The following is a 25,762-nucleotide window of genomic DNA, read 5'->3' as shown; positions in this document are numbered from 1 at the left end:
TTTTTGTTTGTGGTATGCGGGCCTCCCTCTGCTGCGGCCTCTCCCGTTGCGGAGCACAGGCTCCGGACGCGCAGGCCCAGCGGCCATGGCCCACCGGCCCAGCCGCTCCGCGACATGTGGGATCCTCCCAGACCGGGGCGCGAACCCGGTTCCCCTGCATCGGCAGGCGGACGCGCAACCACTGCGCCACCAGGGAAGCCCCAGGTGGTAAATATTTTATGTTCTGTGGGCCATACTGTCTGCTGCAGCTACTCAGCTGTGCTATTTTATAGCTAAAGCAGCCACAGATGATATGTAAACAAACGGGTATGGTTGTGTTCCGATAAAACTTTATTTACAAAAACAGGCTATGGACTGGATTTGGCCTGTGGGCTGTCATTTGCTGACCCCTGCTCTAATTTATTCCTTTGAACTACTGAATAATATACTATCTGTAATATGAGTATACCATATTTTATTTTTCAGTTCCTCTATAAATGGATGGTTGTTTCCAGTTTTCTACTATTTTAACAGTGCTGCAGGAAGCATCTTTGTCTGTGTTTCCTTGTGCACAGGTGCAGAGGTTTTTCACCAGGACATACACAAATATAGACGTGGAATTGCTGGGTTTTTGGTTTTTGTTTTTTGTTTTTAACAACACCGCTCTCTCTCTTTTTTTTAAATTTATTTATTTATTTTTGGCTGCGTTGCATCTTCGTTGCTGCATGCGGGCTTTCTCTAGTTGAGGCGAGCGGGGGCAGGTAGAATGTGGCCAGTCTGTGACCTCTGTCCTAGAATCTCTATAGGAAGCCAGTAGTTACTAAGCATCCAATCTGCACCTGGTTCTAGAATTTGAGGTGGACTCCATGACAGCTAGCAAGGGTGAGAGTGCCTGAATCCAAACATGTAAGATTCTTTTTTTTTTTTAATAAAATTATTTATTTATTTATTTATTTTTGGCTGTGTTGGGTCTTTGTTGCTGCACGCAGGCCTTCTCCAGTTGCAGCGAGTGGGGGCTACTCTTCACTGCAGTTCGCGGGCTTCTCGTTGCGGTGGCCTCTCCCGTTGCGGAGTAGGGGCTCTAGGTGTGTGGGCTCAGTAGTTGTGGCACACGGGCTTAGTTGCTCCGTGGCATGTTGCTTCCCGGACCAGGGCTCAAACCTGTGTCCGCTGCATTGGCAGTCGGATTCTTAACCACTGCGCCACCAGGGAAGTCCTCAGAGAATCTGGAAGAGAGTGGCTGCCATGAGAAATGTGCAACTGATTTCCTCAGCGGACAAAGGAGATGAAGTTAGGGAAGGACTCAATTTTTCTCATGTAGTAGCCGTTCAAATAGTGGTTGTTAACATCGGGATGACAAGTTCTAGCAGAAAAAGTATTCAGGACAAAAATGCTGAACTGCTGACCTGTGGTTCCTTCTTTCCTGGCAATGCTGTGAGTTCCTTTAAAGATTTATCACTGTAATTAGACTGATCAGAAGAAGCAGAAAGAAGGTAATAAAGTAAAGAAAGAGAATCAGGGCATCCTTCCAAGAAAACCCTCTCCTTTGAGGAGGACCCACAGCGAGATTTTAAGCCCTGGTGGCAGGAAATTAAATTAGTCCATCTTCCTGAAATAATGTCAGTAGTACATGACTAGCTCAGCCGAGCTCTGTGAGTTCAGAAAAGAAATGGTGTTCTGTGTTCCAAATCAAGGAGATTTAATTAAGGGGACTCAGGCTTTGGGAATTACTTCTTTTTAACAGATTTTTAAGATTATTGTAGGTCATTATCATTCCTTTGTTTTTATTATTTTGGAGAGCTTAAAAATATATGCAGCTGTAACAGAAGCATCTGAACATCAAGATCTTCAAGAAAGCCTGCCGCAGGCTTTTTTAATTAAACAGGCTTGGGGCCACATTGTTTTGATAGGTAAAAGCTGGACAGCTTGGCTTCTTCCCGCGTATGTAATGTAAAAGAATTGATCCTCTCCAGTGACCCGTTCCCCACCCACCCCTTTCTGTTTCTTACTCCTTCAAGCCTCAGGTCTTGTCTAACTATCCCCTGCTCTGCTGCTGCCTCCCCAAAGGAGGCTCAGGGGGCTGGGTTCAGGCCTGGCACCTAGACAGCTTTTGCAGGCCTCTGTTGAAATGGAGGGAGATACACAGGCAAGGGATCGGCCACAGCTGTAGCTTGGGGGGCCATTCCCCTGGAAAAGAAAAGGAGACGCAGTAAACAGACTGGCCATTCTGACATCTGGTTCGAAACATCTGGCAAAATTCTAGTAGCATCTGGAAGGTGATGAATGAAGGGCTGCCTTTTACATAGTTTTCTTTAAATGGCTTGAGATTTATTTGAATACTGATTAGGTATTTGGATCTCAATTTCAGCCGATTTTTTTTTTTTAAGGATGATGACTACAAATTGAACAAGAGAAAATGTTAGAGATGTTTAATGCATAAAATTAGGGCTCACTAGTAATCTCTGGAATGACCCTTTGACAAGGGTTTTGGATGAAACTGTATTAGTTAATTTTAATCCAGCTTTATATTAATTCACAAAGTACTTCCACCTTTGTAAGTGGCTTTTAGTTTCACAAGCATCCAAAACGAAGAATTATCCCTATTTTACAGATTTTACAGAAAATGGGTGAAGAGAGGGTAAGAGGTCTTCTGGTTCTGCATTCTAGACAACATTATTTTATTAATATAACAACTAGAAGAAGTATGAAAAGTAACTTTTCATGTTTCCATGTGCTTAGCGGCAGAACGTTTTTATGAAAGACCAACGGAGGAACATTGACTCTATTTATTAACTTGCAGCTTATATACCTAGAGTGGCCCATCCCTGCTTCACATTTTCCCACCTTTTGTTGGCAAAGGATAGGTCATTCTCACAACTAAAAAGGATCCCGTTATTACTGTTCAAGTATCTACTAAAATTACAAATGCGTATATCCTGTGATCTAGCAATTGCGCTTCTAGAAATTTATCCTTACAGATAGATTTTCCCGCATATGAAAGGATGTGGTCCTAGGATTTTCACAGTAAAATATCAGAAACAGTTTAAGTGCTAGGATAGTGGTTAAATAAATAATGATGCTTCCATACAGAGGGATATTTTGCTGCTGTCATAAAGAATAAGGCAGCTCTGCATTTACTGAGGGGAACAAACTCCAGGATAGGTTGTTTAATGAAAAAAAAGCAAGATGCAGGACACTGCATATTACTGTGTGTAACATACTACACTTGTGTAAAAAGGGAGAGGGTAAGTATGTATTAATACATATTTGCTTGTTATGCATAAACTAGTTCAGGAGGATAAAAATCTAATAACACTCACCTTGTAAGCAGGGAACTGGTTGGCTGGAGAACAGGTAAAGGAGAGAGAACTGTCACCAAAGGGCCTTTTGAGTTAAGAACCATGTGAATTACCTGTTTTTTTGTTTTTGTTTTTGGTACACGGGCCTCTCACCGTCGTGGCCTCTCCCGCTGCGGAGCACAGGCTCGGGACGCGCAGGCTCAGCGGCCATGGCTCACGGGCCCAGCCGCTCCGCGGCACGTGGGATCTTCCCGGACCGGGGCCCGAACCCGTGTCCCCTGCATCGGCAGGCGGACTCTCAACCACTGCGCCACCAGGGAAGCCCTGAATTACCTGTTTTTTAAAAACCCTTGCACTGAGGTTTTCGGGAGTTTAAGGTCCTCGTACATACCTCTTTGCTCTGATCTGCCTGCTCCCTACCCCTTCCCAAAGGACCCATTTAATCATACTTTCTTCTGCTCCCTGAGTTTTTCAGCACCAAATGAAGTTCTGTTTTTGGTTTTATTTAAAAATTTCTTAACATCTATTTTCTTATTTGCATTCAAATTGTATTACATTTATTGATTGGGTAAGTGCTTTCTTTGTAATGTATTACCCCACATCCTTGTTTATTTGAATACATTTTGCACAAGCCATCGTTGATGACTGTAGAATGGAAAAGTATTATCAGTACAAGATAGGAAATTCAAACAGTACAAACAATTGTACTGTGAAAAGTCGTTTTTCTCTCTCTAGGCCTCTGAGTGTCATCGGGGCCCATAGTTCCCCTGCTGAGTCTGCCACTGTTACCACTTTTACACGTATACTTACATTGTAGCATGCATATGTAAACTGTACTATACACGTTGTTCCTCATCTGCGTTTTTCACCTAACAACATATCTTGTTTTAGGATTGTGTTTAGGTTAGCGCATTCTTTTTAATAACTGCCCAGGATTCCAGGATTTGTATACATTAAATATATTAAATTTATTTAATCGGTCCCCTCTTGATGGGAATTGGGGTAGCCTGCAATCTCTTGCTACCACAAATGATGCCACAACACAGATATCCTTCTATCTGTAGGATAAATTCTTAGAAATACAGCTACTAGATCAAAAGGGACATGCATTTTAAATTTAGATAGATAGTTCCAAATGGCACTGTGCAGAGGTTGTAGTAGTTCCACAGCATGTAAGATTACCCAGGCTTTTATAAAGTTTCTAGCTGCCTCAGCCTGTAGTATAAGATAAAATATCAGTTGAAGGGAGGACAAGCTAGTTAACACTATAGGTGGACTAGTGCTTTTATTTTTCCCACTGCAGCTGGTTAAGATCCCATGAGGAAATATCCAATGTAGTGAAGTTATTAAGTGCGGCTTTCAGAAGGTTGGCAAGATGGAGGTGACCTGGGTGTGTCATCTGCTTTTCAGCAGCCCCCAGTGACAACTGTACTGTCCTTGCTTACTTCTGTTTTGTTTTTCCTAGGACCCTAGCATCGTGAGACTTATTTTGGATTCATAGCCCTTAAGATCGACCCGGTCAGAGCTCATCATGTCAAAGTTGAAAAGCTCAGAGTCAGTCCGGGTGGTGGTTCGCTGTCGGCCCATGAATGGCAAGGAAAAGGCTGCTTCGTACGACAAGGTGGTGGATGTGGACGTGAAACTGGGGCAGGTGTCGGTGAAGAACCCCAAGGGAGTGGCCCATGAAATGCCCAAGACCTTCACCTTTGATGCCGTCTATGACTGGAACGCCAAGCAGTTTGAACTCTACGACGAGACGTTCCGACCACTGGTGGACTCCGTCCTGCAGGGTTTCAATGGGACGATTTTTGCTTATGGACAGACCGGGACAGGGAAAACCTACACGATGGAAGGAGTCCGGGGCGACCCTGAAAAAAGAGGGGTCATCCCTAACTCGTTTGATCACATCTTCACCCACATCTCTCGATCCCAGAATCAACAGTACCTGGTCAGGGCTTCTTACTTAGAGATCTACCAGGAGGAGATCCGAGATCTCCTCTCAAAGGATCAGACCAAAAGGCTCGAGCTCAAGGAGAGGCCGGACACTGGAGTGTACGTGAAAGACCTGTCTTCCTTTGTCACCAAGAGCGTGAAGGAAATAGAGCACGTGATGAATGTGGGGAACCAGAACCGTTCTGTCGGTGCTACCAACATGAACGAGCACAGTTCCCGTTCGCATGCAATTTTTGTCATCACCATTGAGTGCAGTGAGGTGGGCCTCGATGGCGAAAACCATATCCGGGTAGGGAAATTGAACCTTGTAGATCTTGCTGGCAGCGAACGGCAGGCCAAGACCGGTGCACAAGGGGAAAGATTGAAGGAAGCGACCAAGATCAACCTGTCCCTTTCAGCCTTGGGTAACGTCATCTCTGCCCTGGTGGACGGCAAAAGCACTCACATTCCATATCGGGACTCAAAGCTTACCAGGCTTCTCCAAGATTCTCTCGGTGGCAATGCTAAAACTGTGATGGTGGCCAACGTGGGGCCTGCCTCGTACAACGTAGAAGAGACTCTAACCACTCTGAGATACGCCAACCGTGCCAAGAACATTAAGAACAAGCCAAGGGTCAATGAGGACCCTAAGGATGCCCTCCTTCGAGAATTCCAGGAAGAGATTGCTCGGCTCAAGGCCCAGCTAGAAAAACGGTCCATTGGCAGAAGGAAGAGGCGAGAGAAGCGGAGGGAAGGTGGTGGCGGGGGTGGGGGTGGGGAAGAGGAGGAGGAGGAGGGAGAAGAGGGTGAGGAAGAAGGGGATGATAAGGATGATTACTGGCGGGAACAGCAAGAAAAACTGGAGATCGAGAAGCGGGCCATTGTAGAGGACCACAGCTTGGTAGCAGAGGAGAAGATGAGGCTGCTGAAGGAGAAGGAGAAAAAGATGGAGGATCTGCGGCGGGAAAAGGATGCTGCCGAGATGCTGGGCGCCAAAATCAAGGTACTGTACCCTGCCTTAGGCATGGTCTTTTTTTTTTTTTTTTCAAATCTTTTTGTTTTATCAAAAAAATGATATGAAGGATGGTGTCTCTTCAGGGTTTGTGATACCCAGTGTCCAAGGAACATTTGTTGAATTGAATTGGATGAGGAAAAACAATTTTTCTTTGACAGCAATAAGACTAACACCCATGTACCCCCTCCCCCGCCCCGGCCCAGTATAAGAAATAGAACAGCATCCATAGCTTCACAAGCTCTTTGTGTCCCCGCCCGCTCAGAGGTAACTGTTATCTTGGATTTGGTGTTTATTCTTTCCTTGCTTTTCTTTATAGTTTTCCCAATGTGTATATATATCTCTACATAAAAGATAGTTGTAGTTTCACATAATTTTTATCTTTTATATAAATGGAATCCCACTACTGTTACCTACTTTTATTTGCTAAGTGTTATGTTAATGAGAGTTATCCATATTGATGCCTGAAGCTGTGATTCATTCATTATAATTGTTCTGAGAATTCTGTGGTATTCCATTCTCCTGATAGTGTGGGTTGTTTCTGTTTCTTTTTTTTTTTTTTGCCCTGAATTCCTTGTACTTGGCTCCAGGAGAACACGTGTGCGCGAGAGTTTCTTGCCTGACACCAGCAGGTCCTAGGGTGTGTGTAGCTCCAACTTCGCTAGACAATGACATGTCACTTTCTAACGTGGCCCCTGTGAATTGAAGCTTCTACCAGAAGGGTATGAGTCCTGGTTGTTCCTCATCCTTACCAATACTTGTGATTAGCAGACTTGACTTTTTGTATATCTGGCAGATATACACAGGTATCTCCTTGTGGTTTTAATATGCTGTGTCTCTGATTAAGCAAGATACAGAACAGTTCCGTCACCACCCCCGGCCCAGAGGCTCCCTTGCAGTCAGCCACTGTGTGTCAATGGCTGAACTGTATTCTAGAGCGTGGAGGCGCCCCTTGTGTCGAGTGTTCTTTCTGTCCACAGTGTACAATTCCATCAGGTGCCTGGACTCTGGGCCGCCACAGGGCTTTAATGGCAGAAGAGAGCGCAGAGCTAGCTCTGGAAATCTGAGGATGACCAGTGCTTGACCACAACCCAAAATTCCTTTGAAGTTCTGTCTTATGGAATTTGTGCAAACTTTAATTTCTACTCTAAAATGTATCTATGTTTATTAATTTAAAAATGACAAGTGATCTCCTTCTTGCTTCCCCTTCCCCTACCATATGAAGCTGTACTTTATCTGTGGCATCATAGTACCCCTTTCACAGAGCTGGGTCCTATTTTACTTCAGAGGCAGGGGTCCTTTCCAAGACTTTCAAGACCTGGTGTGAAAATGGAGTCACATACAACACAATTAGGAGGTAACTGTGTTCCAGGGAGGGGCTTACTATGGGATTCCATTATGTCACTTCACCCCTCCTCACTCCTGCACTTGTGTAACTGGGTGTACCCATGTTTGATTTCCATGCTGTTTTTTAAGATCACATCTGTCATTCAAGCCCAGGAACCACCTAGACCCTTTAAACAACCTGGGATATTTGGGCAACTCTCAGAAGCCGAGTGTGGCAAGACTCAGTATCACCTCAAGGTCACTCACTGTACCTCTTAGAAGTTTTATTTATGGGAGAATGACATTACATCTGTCTTTCTCCATCCCTGGATGCTGTAAGATCACAGGACAAAAGAGTTTTAGAGCCGGAGGGTGTGTGTGGTGAGGGGAGGGTTAGTAATCAGTCCAGCCCCTTCGTTTTGAGAGAAGAGGAAAATTTCAAGCGCTCCCTGAAACATGGCAGCAGGGGTATAAGTTTCTTAGAAGCAAGGTTGTGGGGGTTTTGGATTCCATGCTTTTCAGGTGCAAATCCTTCCCCTGGCTTCAGCCACCATCTAAATGCTGAAGCCTTGCAGTCTGTATAGTCAGCCCAGAGCTGTCTCCTAATATTCCAGCCCGATAGCCTCTGCCTACTGGACATTTCCGCGGAGATGCCCACGGCCACCCAGAGCCCGCCCCTGCCTGCCTTTTCTCAGTCTAGCCAGACTCCGAAGAGTTGTCATTGCTAGCTGCTGCTCTCTCCCTTAAGCCTCTGAATGCTGCCTCTCTTGGACCCGTCCACTTTGCTCTCCCCAACCACTCCTGCCCTAGCCCAGGCCTGGACCCTTAAAACCACCTCCTGTCTGCTCTCCTTCCACCCAGCCTGCCCTTTTCCAGTTATTCTTCCTGTCGCAGGGAGTTTTGTTTCTAAAACACAAATGTGATTTTGTACCCTAACGCTCAAAGGACACGTCAGTGGTTCCTGCGGTTCTCAGGGTCAAGCTTAGTCTCCCTTAACAGGGCTTGGAGGTTTTTGAATTGACCCCTGATTGCTTTGCCAACTTCGTGTATCACCACTCCCTACCCTACCCTCTGAAAAAAAAATTCTTCTTAGCTAATTCCTTGAGACAGGAAGCTTTCCCTGACTCCCTCCAAAAGCCAGAATTCTCTCCCTCCAGTGTGCCTCTCCCCTTATTACTCGGTCTTTTCCTCCTGATGAGATCTGACTCCATAGGGTAAGAGGCCGCTTACTTGTCTGTGGCCCTCAGTGGACTCTCAGCTTTATGATTTGTATTTACAGCTGCATCCTCAGTACCTAGCACATAGGAGGTGCTTAATAGGTTCTTAGTGGGGTCAAATACTTTGTACAAACAAACCAAAACAGTGTTTTTTAAAGAGAAAGCTGCAATTCATGTATGTCTGGGGAAGCTGTATCTTCAGTGTTTCCAAGATAAAGCCCCCAGTGAAGCGGCCTCAGCCCCACCCGTGATGGGAAGGGTACAGCTGAGCACACTATATTTTCCCCCAGAGTTCATCCCCTTGGGCTCAGTCCTGAGCTCTTTATCTTTCATGGGCTTCCCTGTGAGGAGCTGTGTTCTGAGGGACACCACTCATCAGATGGATTCTACTTTTTCCTCACAAAGGCCATGGAGAGTAAGCTGCTTGTTGGAGGAAAAAATATAGTAGATCATACAAACGAACAGCAGAAAATCCTGGAGCAGAAACGGCAGGAAATTGCAGAGCAGGTAACTTTTCATTCCCTTTTGGAGAGAATGGGGTGGGGTGAGGTGTGTTAATGCGACAGAGCAAATATCTCTTGTATTAGACTCTTCAAAGGGAACGGAACTGAAGTGTGTCAGCCCCTTCCTGGCGGGAGACCCTGACCTGGAGCACCCAGCCCCATATTCTTGTATAGACCTTGTCTCTAGGCACACTGATCGATTTTGTGATGTTGCTCAGAAACGTCGAGAAAGAGAAATCCAGCAACAGATGGAAAGCCGCGACGAGGAGACCTTGGAACTGAAAGAGACGTACAGCTCATTGCAGCAAGAGGTGGACATCAAGACCAAGAAACTCAAAAAGGTATGAAAGGAACGAAGCCAGGCAGAGGTGCCTTGAGGCTTGGGGCAGAGGGAGAACTCTGTTGCCTAGAGGGCCGCCCCTCTCACCTGCCTCTCCTGTTGGTCCCAGCTCTTCTCCAAGCTTCAGGCAGTGAAGGCCGAGATCCATGACCTCCAAGAAGAGCACATCAAGGAGCGCCAGGAGCTGGAGCAGACACAGAATGAGCTCACCAGGGAGCTGAAACTCAAGTAAGTTCTGGGCCTTCCAGGGCTCCCCTAGCACTTGCTGGGTTGCTGTTTGTTCAGCAAGAAACACACCCCTGAGGACAGGGCCCTACTTCTCTCCACCTCATCTCCTGCCACCTTGTCTGTCTTCTGTTTATTCCAAAGAAAGTTATTTTCTGTCTCTGGGTCCCATCTGTTAACTGAACATCTTCACCAGATGATCTCCAAGTTCCTTTCCACTCTACCTTCCTGCCTTTAAAGAAGGCTTCTATCTATTGATAAAAGGGAATCTTTTATTAACTAGAATTTTCTGAATGGTGTAATGAACAGCCAAATACCCATCACCCAGATTCCATGATAAACAACCTTTTGTCCTCTATCTTTCATAAAAATATTTTAAAGCAAATCTTACCTCATGTTATCTTATTCCTATATACCTACATACATGACCACAGCGCTTTTCTTAAAAAAAGCTTTATTGAGGTATAATTCACATACCACACAATTCACCTATTTAAAGTATACAAGTCATTTGTTTTTCCGGCCGTGCCGCATGGCTTGCGGGATCTGTTTCCTGACTAGGGATTGAACCTGGGCCATGGCACTGAAAGCCCGAAATCCTAACCACTAAGCCACCAGGGAACTCCCCTACAAGTCATTAAAAAAAAATACATTTACAGGGTTGTAAAGTCATCACCACAATCTAATTTTAGAACATCTGTGTGTGCCCCCCGCCCCCACCCAAAGGAACCCTGTACCAATTATCAGTCACTCCTCATTACCACCTCTCCCAGCCTAATAACTACTGGTCTCCTTTCTGTCTCCATAAATTTGCCTATTCTCGACCTTTCTTATAAATGGAATTATACAATATGTGGTCTTTTGTGACGGGTTTCTTTCAATTAACATGCTTTCAGGGGTGATCCGTGTTGTACCATGTTAGCACTTCATTCTTTTTAATGGCTGAACATATGGTATTGTATGGATATTCCACATTTTTTCCATTCATTAGTTGATGGACATTTGGGTTGTTTCTACCTTTTAGTTGTAATGAATAATGCTGCTGTGAACATTTGTGTACAAGTTTTATTGTGGACTGAGGTTTTCAATTCTCTTAGGTTATCCAAGAGTCTTACAGTTTTAGGTCTTACCTTTAGGTCTGCGATCCATTTTGAGTTAATTTCTTGTATAGTCTGAGGTATGGTTCCAAATGCATTCTTTTGTATGTGGATATCCAGTTGTTCCAGCACCATTTGTTGCAAAGGCTCTTCTCTCATTGTCTTTGCACCCTTGTTGAAAATCAGTTGACCGTAAATGTAAGGGTTTATTTCTGAATTCTCAGTATTGTTCGATTGAGCTGTATGTCTGTCTTACGCCAGTACCACACTGTCTTGATTACTGTAGCTTTGTAGTAAGTTTTGAAATGAGGAAGTGTGAGTCTTCCAACTTTGTTGTTCTTTTTCAAGATTCTTGTGGCTATTCAGGGTCCCTTACATTTCCATATAAACTTTAAGATTAGCTTTTCAATTTCTGCAAAAAAAAAAAGCCAGCTGGGATTTTGATAGGGACTGTGTTGACTGTATAGATCAATTTGGAGAGTATTGTCATCTTAACAGTATTAAGTATTCTGATCCATGAACATGGGATGTCTTTACATTTATATAAATCTTCTTTAATTTCTGTCAAGAATGTTTATAGTTTTCAGTACAGTCTTTGCACCTCTTTTGTTAGATTTATACCTAAGTATTTTATTTTTTTGATGCTATTGTATATGGAATTGTTTTCTTAATTTTATTTTCAGAATGTTTATTGCTAGTGTAGTGTAGAAGAAATAAAATAGATTTTTGTGTACGTAATGATATCTTTCCACCTAACAAAATTAACATTGTTTCTCTCGTACCCTGTCCATATGCAGATTTTCTTGGTTTATTAATATTAAGATCTACATAAGAACCACATATTGCATTTGGTTATTATGTCTCTTAAGCTTATTTTAATCTGGAGCAATCCTTTTCCCTGTTAAAAACTTTTTTCATAGTTGACTTGTTGAAAAGGCTAGGGCAGATAGCCTACAGAAACATCCCACCTTCTGGATTTGTCAGTCTGCTTCTTCCCAGTGCCGTTTAACTTGTGGCTCTATCTCCCTTACTTCTCTGTAACTGAAAGTGAGTGCTCAACCTTGGCTGCGCACCGAAATCACCTGAGGAGTTTCTTAAAATAGTGATGCTTGGGTCCCTGCTAAGAGATTCTAATTTCATTGGTCTAGGGCAGTGGTCCTTAAACTTTCAGCAGGCACCAGATCATCCGAAGGGCTTGTTAAATGCAGATTGCCGGGCCCCACACCCAGAGAATCTGATTCAGTATGTCTGGGGTGGGGCCTGAGCATTTGCATTCACAAGTACCAGCTGTTGCTCCTGCTGGTTTGGTGAACACACTTTGAGAACCGTTGATCTCTCATGAGGTTTGGCTAAAATATTGTAACTGCTATTGATGTGCAGCCTGGCTTGAGAACCACTGAGCTCATGGTTTCAGCCAGCAATGATCTTTGTCTGGCTGCATTATTTCATTAGGGGTTTTGCAAAATGATGTTTTTTTTATATTGGTCCTTCCACCACATTTGCTCGAAGTTTTCTTTAAAGAGGAACTTTCCAGGGGACTTTCCTGGTGGTCCAGTGGTTAAGACTACACGTTTCCACTCCAGGGGACACAGGTTCAATCCCTGGTCGGGGAACTAAGATCCTACATGCCGCGAGGCGTGGCCAAAAAAAAAAAAAAAAAAAAAAAAGAGGAACTTTTCAAAGAGATTCTTTTAATGATTAAGTTTTAAATTTGGAAAGGAACCCTTAAAATTAAATGTATGTGTCAGTCCTCTTTCTAGGCATGTACACCTAGAAAAAAGGTCAGAACAAAATATGCCAAAATAATAAGAGTATCTCTGGGTGGTGAAATTGTGTGTAATTGTATTTCTTACATTTTCTAATGTATAAATAGGACCTTTAAAATCAGAAAGAAAAAAATATAAATATATGTTATAAAAAATAGTTTCTTAAATATAAAATAAAGAGAAAATTTCTTCTCTCCAAAATATTTTTTTCTTTAAGGAAGCCATTTTCATTGCTATGTCTCTTATTAATATCTTTTTAAAAATTATTATTATTATTATTATATTTTTGGCTGTGTTGGGTGTTTGTTGCTGCACTCGGGCTTTCTTTAGTTGTGGGGAGCGGGGCCTAGTCTTCGGTGCGGTGCGTGAGCTTCTCATTGCGGTGGCTTCTCTTGTTGCGGAGCACGGGCTCTAGGTGCGTGGGCTTCAGTAGTTGTGGCACATGGGCTCAGTAGTTGTGGCACACGGGCTCAGTAGTTGTGGCTTGAAGGCTCTAGAGCATAGGCTCAGTAGTTGTGTTGCACGGGCTTAGTTGCTCTGCAGCATGTGGGATCTTCCCGGACCAGGGCTTGAACCTGTATCCCCTGCATTGACAATCGGATTCTTAACCACTGAGCCACCAGGGAAGTCCCTCTAATTAATATCTTTTGAATAAACAGCGAGTCAGCCTGTTTCTCATAGCACCCTACACCTCTGTGGTGTTTGTTTTGTGTCTCTCCCACGTTAACACCCCTTTGGCATTGCTCTGTCCTGAGGTTTTGAAAGAGTGAACACAGAGCGGGCAGGAGATCGTCATCACCATGGAGAGACACAACCCAGTGGGTTCCAGTTTCATTGTTTGCTATGTTCCCTGGGTGCTTCTTAGGCAGAGACTCTTCTCAGGAATGGTCTTCATTTTCAGGGGTCTAAGGGACTGAAATCCATCTCGTTCTGCTCTCTGTTCTGGTGATTAGAATGTAGAGTTCTCCACCTTGGGCAACAATGCATAGGATTGGAGGAAGGCAGTTTAATTTCTAATCTGTTTTCAGCATTTTGGAAGTTAACGAGCTGGCTTAGCAGTACCAGTGGCCCTCCCAAAATACTTCACTTAGCACATGTTCACTCCAGCGTAACCCAGGCATTGCCTTCCTCTTTAGTCCTTTCACCTCCTCAAGCTGCTACTCCTTGGGCATAAGTGACCTTTCCATATTCCTAGGACAGACCTCTCAGCATACCTAAGAGCGTTTGTGTATCTCAGGCAGAACCAAGTGTCATTCATGTCTGTACCCCAGCTCTTTGTATGATGCTAGGCCCATGGTACCTGCTCAGTAAATGTTTGCTGAGTGACTTGACCCTTACCTATTACTTACTTCACGTGGGACCAGATAGCCAACACCCCATTCGTATTCTTTCTCCATCTATTCACCCGTGTATGTGTGCTCTTACAGGCATCTTATTATAGAAAACTTCATCCCTCTGGAAGAAAAAAGTAAAATTATGAATAGATCCTTCTTTGATGAAGAGGAAGATCATTGGAAATTACATCCTATAACCAGACTGGAGTAAGTCACAAATGACTTCAAGTAGACTTTAAGGTGGGGAGGAGGGAAAGAATGTTGATAAGCTGGGCTTGGCCAGAGAGGTATGGTAAGAACACAGTTTGATCCATTTAAACTTGGAACCAATTGCAGGTCTTTGTGGCTGCCATAAGTCCATGGGGTAAAAGTTTGGTGATGAGTATGGTATTAGGAATTGGGAGCCTTTATCACAGTGAACTAATGACCTTTCCCAAGTTCCTGCTTTTCAGCTCCCCCAGCTGTCAAGTGAAACATGCTGGGCCAAGGTAGGGGCGGTACATAGATGTTCTCTTACGTGTCAGTCTGGCAATGTGGAGAAGGATTCTCAGTCTGCATCTGGATTCCGCTGGAAAGATGGGAGATGTCTGCCAAGGCTGTGGGGGTGGAGAGTGGCTACAGCTAGGCTTCGTGCCTGCTGTCTAAGAACTGGAGGATGACTCAGGGCCCTTCCAGCTTAAGAGATGTGTGATGCTCACACTTGAATCAGAAAGCCACTCCAGCAGAAAATATAAGCAGCTTCTGCCCCGTTTACATGTCAGCCTTCAGTCCAGGGAGTTTCTTGCTTCAGGTTCTAGCTAAAGAAGCCTCAGTTTTCTGAGTGCTGTTTCCACAGTACCGATCCTGGGACTGTGGAACACACTCCAGCCAGGGCTTTGACCACCACAGTCCATTTCCAGGAATCAACAGATGATGAAGCGGCCAGTATCAGCTGTGGGATACAAGAGACCATTGAGCCAGCACGCAAGAATGTCCATGATGATTCGTCCAGAGGCTCGATATAGGGTGAGAAGATTGTACTTGCGTTTCTGTCTCCTCTCTCTTAGAAGAGATTAGATTTATGTAAACCCTTAGGCACCGGTCTGCAAAGTCACAGTTTGTATCCTCTTTCCAGAGGGACCTGAGGACAGTTAATATTAATAATAACAATGATAACAAATAATAGATAAATATAATTAATAAATAACAAATGCTAATAAATAAAAAGGTAAAAGAGAATGAGATTTAGCAAATCAGGAGGGAAGGAGGAGAGTCCAAACATACTGTCCATGTAGCCAGTAATGAGCTTCAGAATGGCCTCGCGGGGAGATGGGAAGGAAAGTAGACTTCTAGTAACAGGAGATGGAAATGCGTTAGAGCTGACAGTCCTTCCATTTAACATAATGTGTGTGAGTCAAGTAGTTATTTGAAGTGACATAATTGATGACTAATGACCCAAACGTATTTTACAATAAAAATACCATACAGGCTTCTATTGATAAGCACTTGCTGTGTGCCAGGCACTGTACTCAGCACTTTGCTGCTTTCTCTAATTGAGCCCTCTCACCTACTCTGTTCGGTCAGTCCTGTGGCTTAAAGGTCAGGTAGCTGGTAAGTGAATGAATCAGGAGACACATGTGTTTTTAAATTATAGTGCAATTGGTACTGGAAATGTATATATGAATTAAAAAATCTGGTGCGAAGTAGATCAGAATGTGAACTGGTTGTCGCTGGTTAATGGAAGTGAACTCATTTTAAATTTTCTTCTTTTTGCTTATCTGTATTTTCTAACTATCAATGGGGAACTGGTATGACTTTTATTTATTTATCTATTTAGGCCGCACTATGTGGCTTATGGGATCTTAGTTCCCCGACCAGGGATCAAACCTGGACCACAGCAATGAAAGCACCAAGTCCTAACCACTGGACCGCCAGAGAATTCCCTGTATTACTTTTATAATGAAAGATTTTCACTTAAAATTTTTTTAATATTTTTGAATCTCCCTTAGCAGCCAGAGCAAAACAGATTAGGATTAGTTAGCTCCTCAGGCCCTGTTCTTCCTGGCATTGAGTTATTTTACATAAAGAAAACAAAAGCAAAAAAGATGTATTAGGTGTGGCTTTATGTAGTGGAAGATGAGTGATGTGTCACACAGAATCCTCAGAAACTTTTTTCTAGCAGTTTCAGAGAGTGCCGGTTATTTCATGTCTTAAGCCAAAAACATGATTTTAAAGCCTACAAATCAAATATATGGGTTTCCAGGTGGCTTACCTTGATCTAAAGGTAGAATTTAAAGCAGTGGCTCTCACATGATTTTTAGCAATGGACCGGCTCCATTAAGAGAAATGTCATGCAGTATCTCAACATATAAAATTGATCAGTGGAGCCACGCCATTCTTTCCCCCACCTTCTCCCAGCTGGGGCCCCTCGTGCCCCCTCTGGGGCCCTGGGGCTTGAACTCTACTGCGTGGGAGGAGCTAGAGGGGAAGATGTGGAACCATGGGTGTTCTTCCCTCTTCACACTCAACTTGGTATTTAGGAGCTAGGTAAAGGCCCACCGCGGGATATCAAGTGAGGGAATCTATCTCCAAGGCCAGTTATGAGGCAGGGCCCAGTCTGATTTTTAAAATGTGGTATTAAGCACATATACTGCCACACACACACCCTCCACATATATACACCATACCTGCCTCCTTCCCTCTGCAACCAAAAAGTTCATCAAAGCTGCCGTAGGTGGGGAGATTATTGGTGACTACTATTTTCTCCTGCGTATCTTTTTGTATTTTCACGTTGTCTACAATAAATGGGTTTTGCTTAATTTATTCTTTTCCCCTGATTATTCCCCTTAGGGTAGAATACATGTTCATTGTTTGTTTTTTTTTTTTTTTTTTTTAAAAAAAGGAAAATAGAGAAAAGCATAGAGAAGAAAATAAAAATCATCTGTAATTGCACCAGGAAAAGAGTTATAAAACTACATCACTTCCTCCAGGCAGGCCCTTGGTAGGCCTTGAGTAGCATGCCATTTGCGGTTCTGTTCTTGGGTTTAGATTGCTTGGACTCTCTTTGTGTGATTGGAGGCCATCTAGCTGGTCTTGGCTCTGCTTCTGCAGGCAGAAAACATCGTGCTGCTGGAGCTGGACATGCCCAGCCGGACCACCAGAGACTACGAGGGGCCTGCCATTGCCCCCAAAGTCCAGGCCGCATTGGATGCGGCTCTGCAGGATGAAGATGAGATACAGGTGGACGCATCATCCTTTGAAAGCACTGCAAATAAGAAACCCAAGGCCAGGTGAGTGGCTTTTGGTGACCTATGTTTGAACAGAACACGTTTGAACAAGGACAAATGAGGGGAGAGGGTGGCAAAAGTGCTTGTTTATCATGGAAGTAAGTGGTAGAGCCAGAGTTAACCTAGGTCTATCTGAATCCACAACCCAGGCTCTGAGCCTCAGTTTAAATGACCAAGGATTTAATTTGGTGCTAAATTAGAAATTCTATCTTATTAAATTCTGGATTTGAAGTTTAAGGAAAATAATTGAGTGAAAAACCAAAAAAGGAGTGAATTCTACCTGCAAACTTAGTATTTTTTACCAATTTGGAGAAGACAGTCAAAATATGATTTTAATGGAATAACAATTGCTGAGAATTGGAGGCCCTCCCCTGAGATCTCACTCCTCCGTTGGCAGGTTGTGTTGGCCATTGAAGAGGGGCAGGCTGTGCCAGTCTCTGGTGGTTTTACAATTGAAAGTCCACTGAGGCAAGGCCACCCTGAGATGTAATGGCATTTGATGGGAAAGGAATCTGATCTGTGTCAGAGACGGGATGTGTAATGTACATATGTGCTTGACTTTTGCAGACCTAAAAGTGGAAGGAAGTCGGGATCCTCCTCCTCTTCCTCAGGAACCCCCGCATCTCAGCTTTATCCACAGTCTCGGGGGCTGGTTCCAAAGTAAACCCACTTCCTCCTCTCCCAGGGTATAAACAGCGTTTGCCTTCTGAGAGAAGAGACAAGCAAAAACCCGCAGAGAGGACTCGAGCCCAAACTCAGAACCATTCCCCTGGGGAGAAGCGATGGCCTCTTTGCAGATTAACCAACTGAATCTGGTTGAAACATGCTGGTCATAATCTGGCACTCAGCTCCTCTGGGAACCGTCCTTTAATAAGCATCTCAGAAATGCATGGGTAAGGTAAAGTGCGATAGCCGAAGTGAAAGGCAAGAGAATGACCAGTGACCTTGCTTCCCTTCTCCCTTGCCTCCTTCTCCTCTCCCTTCCCTTGCCCTCCCACCCTCTCCCCTCTCCTTTCTAGCCTGTTCTTTACACTGGGCTCCCTTCTTGTTGAACAATAGGGCAGAATCAGGAGTCACCTTAGCAGGAGCAAGTCTTTGGAGGCTCAGAATAAAATGATACTGAGGTTGGAAAGCGAAAGCCCTAGAACTTGAACAGGTGCTTGTTTTTGTAGGTAGAAATGAGAAATCTCATTTGGAGCCAAGCCTCCGAGGGTCACGGTCCATGCCCCTCAGTAAGAAGTGGATCTCCCTTTGGGATCTGCTGAAGGAGCAAATGTTTTCCGAGGAAGCTACCGACTTCTGCTCCAGAAGGATTCAGTGTCAGAGGCAATAGAAATAACATTCCCTTTGCCTCCTTGGAGAGTTTAGGGAAACAGCTTCTTTAAAACCTCAAAACCATGACCATTTTGTCAAAGACATAAATCTGTAAGTCAATGCCATGTCCATACACCGTGTCACTTTACTCTTCATTTGTCACCATTTTCCCCGTGCACGCATACTCTGAGCATCCCTGCCTGGGCCCGTCCTCTGCCTCCAGAGCATGCTCTGCAGTGGGCCTGTTTTGTGGGAGAAGGGAGGCTGGCTCTGCCTTCTCTGATGGGATGAGAGCTGGGGGACGAGACACATAGTGGCACTTTTGCATCCCCCGTTTTGTTCCATATTTGCATAGAGAGCATTGGGGTGACTAGGCAGGTCAAGAGTCAAGAGGCTTGGTGCATTGGCAAGGGAAGACATAACAGATGGAAGCAGAGGAAGCCTGCCTGCCTTCAGCAGAAAACTCACCTAATCCTAGAACTGTGGCTCTTCTCAGGCAGAGCCAAAGGTGGTGGCGAGGCGTGGCTGTGCGATCGAATAGGCTCAGAGGAGAGAGTTAGGAATTTCCGTTTACATATACTAGTTTGGTTTATAAGTTTTAGTTCTTTGTATTATTGAAATTCAAAGCTTCATTTTACGTAGGTCATTAGGTGAATGTTACTCATTTCCCCCTAAGAGAAGCTCATAAATGTGTTCGGGTGTGCAAGCACAAGCTTCCAGTGTGTCTGCGTGTGTTTGTAAGAGAGAGAGAGATCAAGAACTTGCCCGACTTTAGAAATATGCTACCGTGCAGTTGTTGCCTTTGTCTGTATTAAAGGCCCGTTGAATGATTAATCCAGGCTGGAAGCTCCCACGTGGGTGTCTGAGTCCACGAGCCAAGCCTGAGGGGACAATATGCGTCCCCAGTCGGCCACACCGGCGCACCTTGCTGGCACGGTGCCTCGGGAAGGTGGCGACTCAGGTGGGCCTTGAGTTATACTTTAACTCAGCTGCTCAGTTCCCAGGGCACATTTCTGGATCAGAACCCGTGGGAAAGAGGAGGTACCAAGTGCAATGTCTTAGTGCTCTACAAATGGAGCTCTGTCGTCTGACAGCTTGTCTCCTTTTTATAACCATTCTTTCTGAACCCAGGGCCCTTTTCAGCAATTCCCAGAGCATAATGGAGGCATCCCTCATCTTTCTTGGGATCGAACTCTGCTTCTTTATTATTTACTAAGAATTTACCTGTTTGAACAGGAACCAGATAATGAGGTGGGTAGCCTAAGATGTGACCTGCCGGTTACACCTGTCTCTTGCACCACGTTTCCTCGAAGCTAGTCTGAATTCTCTAGGCTGAACATATCCGTTTGGCAAATCTGAGAATTGAAAATTGCAGATAACACTGTAGCTGAATACTGATGTCTCGAGGTGGCTATTCTGACCACAGGTGGTTGAGTGACCATAGAACTTTTCTAAGAAGGCAAAAGAAGAAAGCCAAGTTGACAGGCAGGATTATGAAAACAGGCTTGCCTTGTACTTGGCTGTGTTCATCTGGTGGTCTGTGAAACGAAGTAGAAGAACACCTGGGTGGAGGTGAAGCCGTCCCATCCCGGAGCAGTGTCCGGTGCTTTTCTTCTCTCAAAATGGATCCGAGAAATGTTGGAATAGAGTAGACAGTAGAATGTCTTGCTGCCACCGGAAAGCTGCTGCTTTGGGCTCTGAATTGAGCCAAATGTGTAAACCTACCAAGTCGACTTGAGGGACCTGGTTTTCATGTCTGTACTCATGCTAGAATGTTCCAAGCCATCTGAGGGCCTTCAAGTCAGCAGCAGCTAATGAAGTCTGGCAGCAAGTCTTAAAAGGATCTAAGAAGCTCATCTGAGAGAAGGAGTTTGAGACGGAGTGTGCAACCCCCCTCAGTGAGGCCCCCTTTTGCTCTGATTGGTAGGAATGTATCTGGCTTCAGATTTCAAATCCCGTGTCTCCCAGGCCCCTGGATTCAGAACCCAAGGCCACAAATCATAGGCATGAAGCACTTTCTTAAGACTCCGCCCTAATATTGGATTGTCCTCCGTCGAATGCCTGCATGCTGCTTGAATCTCACCACCCGCACCTCCACGACCAAGGGCGTCAGAGAGTTCTGCGGCTCAGGCGTGGGCCGTGCCCCACTTCTTTCTGACTCTTGTAAGTCCTCCTTCACTGAATGTAGAATCGTTGCCAGGTTTCTGAGAAGCGTCGATTCCCTGTTAACGTGGGATATCAGTTCTGCCTCACATTTCCCACTTGAGGTCGAGGCTCACTGCAAACAACGCCTTGGGCCATCTCAGCGCCATCAGTGGACGAAAAGGGGGCTATTAATATTCTCTAAAAGCCATAATCGGAATGCTCAAAGGGACCTGGATAAGAAGAGTGGGCCTGGCTTTTGTCTGTCATGCAAGGTTTTGTCTTGTACTGTTCAGAAATCTGCCCCCCTTCTCCCCACCCTTGTTTCTTGAATGAAATGCTTTTGAGGTTATTTATGAAAGGAGTGATCCTGGGGCAGGCAGGAGGCAGTGGGCTTTATGGCTCCTTGGAGTTACTATTGATCTTGACCTTCTCTTTGGCTACCTTTAGACAAAGAATATGCCAATACTTGGGGCTCTAATTTTACAACTCATATTTATTTGTATCATCTCTTTGTCTAGGAATGTAAAAGTGATTCTAAACTAAGATGTGTAATAAAAATCAATCAGATTTATTGTACTTACAAAAAGGTGTCCTCATAAATGACTAACGTTTTTGAAAATGACTTGCCTGTGGCCGACACACTGCTAATTTCTTTAAACATTTGAATTTTTCTAGTGAAAGGAGGGTGGGAATGGAAAATGAAGATTGAGTTGGAATGTTGGCATTTTTAAAATATAGCAGTGAGGTAAAGGGACATGAAATGAAGAAAGAGTGACGAGTGCTTCTCGTGTTTTTCCATGAAGGTTCCTGAGACAGGCATGAAATTTCTTTTAATTTCTGTGTTTTGTTTTTTATGTTTCTTTAAATTTATTACAGATTATACTTTAAAATATATATCTTTTTTTTAACACAGAAATATTTCATGTTATTTACCATCAAGAAAAGAAATACCAGAAGTGGGCCACTTGTTGGTCTTATGGTTTCTCATATGCTCAGGCCTGCTGGCGTGTCCCCCTGGGGGTCAGGTACCGAGTGGGGACTCAGTAGAAGGAGCTCAGACTGTGGACTCCGAGCTGGGCTTGAATCCTGGTTGTGCCTCTGCTTACTAGTTGTGTGACTATGAGGAATTTAGTTTGCCTCTCTGAACCTTGGGGTCCTTGTCTGTAAAACAGGGCCAATAATCCCCACCTGGCAGGGCCATTGTGGAGGATTAGCATTACATTTAAAGCAACAAGTACTCACGTACGTGGATGAGAGCAGACATTTTAAAATGTGGTTATTAGGAATTCCCTGGCCGTCCAGTGATTAGGACTCCACGCTCTCACTGCCGTGGTCCGGGTTCAATCCCTCGTCGGGGAACTAAGAGCCCGCAAGCCACGTGGTATGGCCAAAAAATAATAAAAATAATAAAATATGGTTATTGCTGTGACAGGACCCTGTGTTCAGAAGACACCATGAACAATTTGTATCCTAAGAAACTAGAAGCTAGTACTGGGCATATTATGTTTAGAAAACCCTAGGCCTCTATAGAAAAGCTGCTAATCACTTAACAAATACATGTTGAGTACCTACTATGTGCCATGCTGTTCTGGGCACTGGATATAGAGATGTGAGCAACATGGTCCCTGCCTGCATGGAGCTTGTGCTTTAATGGGGAGGGAGGCAGGGTAAATGGTAACCTAATGCACACAAAAGTAGAATTACAAATCATGACAAATGCCGTGAAGTGATATTATAAGACATTATAAGAGAGTAATAGGGGCCTAATTTGGATTGGGCGAGTAAAGAAGGGAAGGGCTTTCTGGAGAAATGGCATAAAGTGAGATTTCGAGGACAAGGAGTTATCTGGACAAGAAAGTAAGGAAGGGAATTTGTTTAAAGAGGGAACTGCGTCTGTGAAGGCCTCGTGTAACAGACAAGTAGAATTTCACAGGAAGTTATCTGCAGTCCTTTTTTACCCTCACTAGGGGGAAGCATGGAGAACTACTATAGAATAGAATTTGGTAGAGGACTTTAAAATATATTTATACCAACAAGAAATGTAAAGAGCACAGAGAAGACGGTGGCCTATGTGATTAGGTGAATGATTCTTAACTCTTCATAAGATGGCCTCAAACTATGTGTAATGTCCCTATAGCCCCCTTTCTTTCCAAAATTAGTTAGATTAGCTTAGCTTCTATAATTATTGGTTGAGAACAGATCAAAACTCATTAGCCAGAAAGCAAGGGTTCAGAGTGTGATTTGAAGAATTATGAGTGTGTTCTTGAAAGTGGCAGAATTCTGGGTGGATCAGGGGCTAAATGTCAGGGGAGGTACAGGGCAGAGTTGCTGGGCAACTTGGAAATTCTTGCTGACTCACCAAGTTGTCTTCTCATCTTCCGGGTTGTTTGAAAAAAATAAAAATCAAGAAACTGCTCAAACCTTGTGTGATGTAGTAAGAAATATATAGGGTCTTTATCCCCCCAAAACTTCTACAACTCTTGAAATTTCCTGAGTGATAAGAGTATCTTTTGGTATTCCTAACTAGCCCCTTTCAACCATACCTGGGCTTATGCTAGTAAAGTGACCCATGGATAACTTCAGGATGGAGGCTGGTTGCCAGAGGAACCGATCATGTGATTAGTGTCGGAACTTTCAGCACCCCTCCTGATCTCCGGGGAGGGGAGAGGAACGGTAGATTGAGTTAATCACCAATAGCCAATGATTCAATCAATCGTGCCTACCTAATGGAACCTCCATAAAGCCCCTAAATGATGGGGGTTTGGAGCGCTTACAGGTTGGCGAACGCACGAAGGTGCTGGGAGGATGGCATGTCCGAAAAGGGCAAGGCGGCTCCGCGCTCTTCCCCCAACCTTGCACTATGCATTTCTTCCATTTGGATGTTCCTGAGTTGCATCCTTTATAGTAAACCTGTAATAGTAGCTACAGTGCTTTCCTGAGTTCCGTGAGCCATTCATTCTAGTAATTATTTAACCTGAGGACAGGACTGTGGAAACCCTCGACAGTTATAGCTGGTTGGTCAGAGGTACAAGTGGCAACCTGGGACTTTGGACTAGCATCTGAAGTGGGGGCAGTCTTGTGGGACCGAGTCCTGAAATACTGGGAGTTAGTGTCAGTACTGAATTGAATTGTAGGACACCCACTTGGTGACTGGAGAATCAGAGACTTAATTATCGGGTGGAGGGAAAAAACCCATACATTTCATCATCAGAAGTACTGTGAATAAAAACAGTTGACCTTGGAAACTGTTTTGAACTTCACACTGGTATTTTGTCTCGGGGTGCGTGATTTTGGCAGGTCCTTTTGTACTAGAGTTGCCATCTGATTGAATTTTACCCTGAGAATCTGGTCTCCAAGGACTATGCGGCGGTCACATCTGCCAACTGGGTTGTCGGTGGCATTTATCAAGGACGTAACTGTAGCTCTCACAGCTGCTCCTGTTTCATCCTGTTTCTATCAGCAGCCTGTGGTAAACCGTCCCCGGGTGCTTCGGTTAGGCGAGCTGACTGGGGACTGGCTTTTGGGGCGCGGCAACGGGCAGAGAGAGAGGTGGCTCACCCGCATGGCTGGGGACAGTGCAGCCCACAGGAACTTGTTGAATGCTTGTTGAGTGCCAGGTGTCTTGCTCTGCACTGGAGACAGAGAGGAGTGAAATGCTCTCCAGCCCTTCTGAGGCGGGGAGAGACAAAAACACCGAAGGGCGGTGATTCAGAGTGGTTAGGACCTCCGAGAAGGCCAGCCTCCTCTCTTCCCGCTGCTTTCCCGGGCCTCCTTTTGGTTCTGGGTTATGCCAAGCGCTTTCATGCCGTGACACCTTCACATGTGCTGTGCCCTCTCTGGAAATTTCTCTCCACTCTGCTTGGCTCACTCGTACTCATTGATCAGGTACCAGTTTAATGTCATCTCTTCCAAGAAGCCTTCCCCAACCATCCATTCTGGTTTCCCCCCATCTCCACCTGGCTGTGTGGTGTCTCTCACTAAATAAACCGTGCTTCCTTCTTAGCCCTTTCCCCAACTTGCGATGTACGTATTTCTTTGCGTTGGTCTCCCCCACTAGACAATAAGCTCCCTGAGGGCATGTCCTGTTGTCTTCTTAGGTTTGACACTTAGATGGGTCAGCTAGTTGGGTCGGTGCTGACACCCACAGCTCAGGACAGAGTGTTTTCCTTCAGAGGAAGGAGTGATAGGACAGGAGAGGTGGAGGAAGGCTTCACGGAGGAGGCCGCATTTGAGCGGTGCTCCTGAATATTGGTTAGGGTTTCACCCGCCTGAGAGGAGGGAAGGACATGCCAGACGAAGGCAACAGCATGAACGAGACACGGGGCTCATGCTGGGGAACCGAGGCCTGGAGTGCTGGGAGTGGAGAGTGAGAAGGGGTTCAACTCCAAGGCACAGCCTGTAGATAGAGGGGCAGCCCTCGGAGGCTTTTGGGGGTGTTTGTCGGGGGCGGGGGTGACGCCCAGCCCTATTTATTGCACTCCAGCATTTTCTCCTTAAGCCAGCCTCTCATGCTACTATTTCTTTCTGAGATAACAGGAAGCAATTTCACTAAGTGCTGCTTTAAGTTTGCCTGCTGTTCACACAGGTTTTCTGGGCTCTGTTGGCAAATTCCATTCTGCAAGGAGCTTTCCCTGGCACAGCTCAGAACCCAAGGCATTCCAAGGGTTGACTGTGGCTTGGTTCCCTAGGAATGAGGCTGAGGCATTTTCCAGGGTAGCAGAATGGAAGGTGGTTCCTTTGCTACGTTTAGGAACAGAGAAATTAAACTTCTGCCATTGGTTTTGAAATTTATCTTCTTTGGCCAGTGAACAAAAGATTTACATAATGCTGTTCAAACTGTGTGCCAAATGTCATGGGCTACATATGGCTCAGGGCTTCCGGAGCTCCCATTCTGGTAGGGAGGTATCGTCATTCACAAATACAATTCAAAGTGATCAGTGGCTCAGATCCGGTGCTCAGAGCGTGCTTGGGGGCGGCGGGGGGGGGGGGGGCGCAGGTTTCCGTGAG

At 44.8% G+C, this 25,762-nt stretch overlaps 1 protein-coding gene across 4 annotated transcripts in view; it reads left to right on the top strand.

Moving 5' to 3' along the window:
* Positions 1–21,369, top strand: part of KIF3B (kinesin family member 3B) — a 38,008-nt gene extending 16,639 nt beyond the window's left edge. For all 4 annotated transcript variants that reach the window (XM_007122345.3, XM_007122344.3, XM_007122346.4 and 1 more), the window contains 8 exons: positions 4,744–6,213; positions 9,171–9,272; positions 9,487–9,609; positions 9,718–9,836; positions 14,124–14,237; positions 14,930–15,035; positions 17,121–17,299; positions 17,864–21,369. In XM_007122345.3, coding sequence (XP_007122407.1) covers positions 4,810–6,213; positions 9,171–9,272; positions 9,487–9,609; positions 9,718–9,836; positions 14,124–14,237; positions 14,930–15,035; positions 17,121–17,299; positions 17,864–17,960 — 2,244 coding nt within the window. In that variant the 5' untranslated portion in view covers positions 4,744–4,809 and the 3' untranslated portion in view covers positions 17,961–21,369. The remainder of the gene's footprint in view (positions 1–4,743; positions 6,214–9,170; positions 9,273–9,486; positions 9,610–9,717; positions 9,837–14,123; positions 14,238–14,929; positions 15,036–17,120; positions 17,300–17,863) is intronic.
* The last annotated feature ends 4,393 nt before the right edge of the window (positions 21,370–25,762 follow it).

This window comes from Physeter macrocephalus, chromosome 14 (genome assembly GCF_002837175.3).
Source record: "Physeter macrocephalus isolate SW-GA chromosome 14, ASM283717v5, whole genome shotgun sequence".
In the NCBI taxonomy this organism is placed as follows: domain Eukaryota; kingdom Metazoa; phylum Chordata; class Mammalia; order Artiodactyla; family Physeteridae; genus Physeter; species Physeter macrocephalus.
Note: the sequence above shows the minus strand (reverse complement) of the source record. Positions and strands in the feature narration are given on the sequence as shown.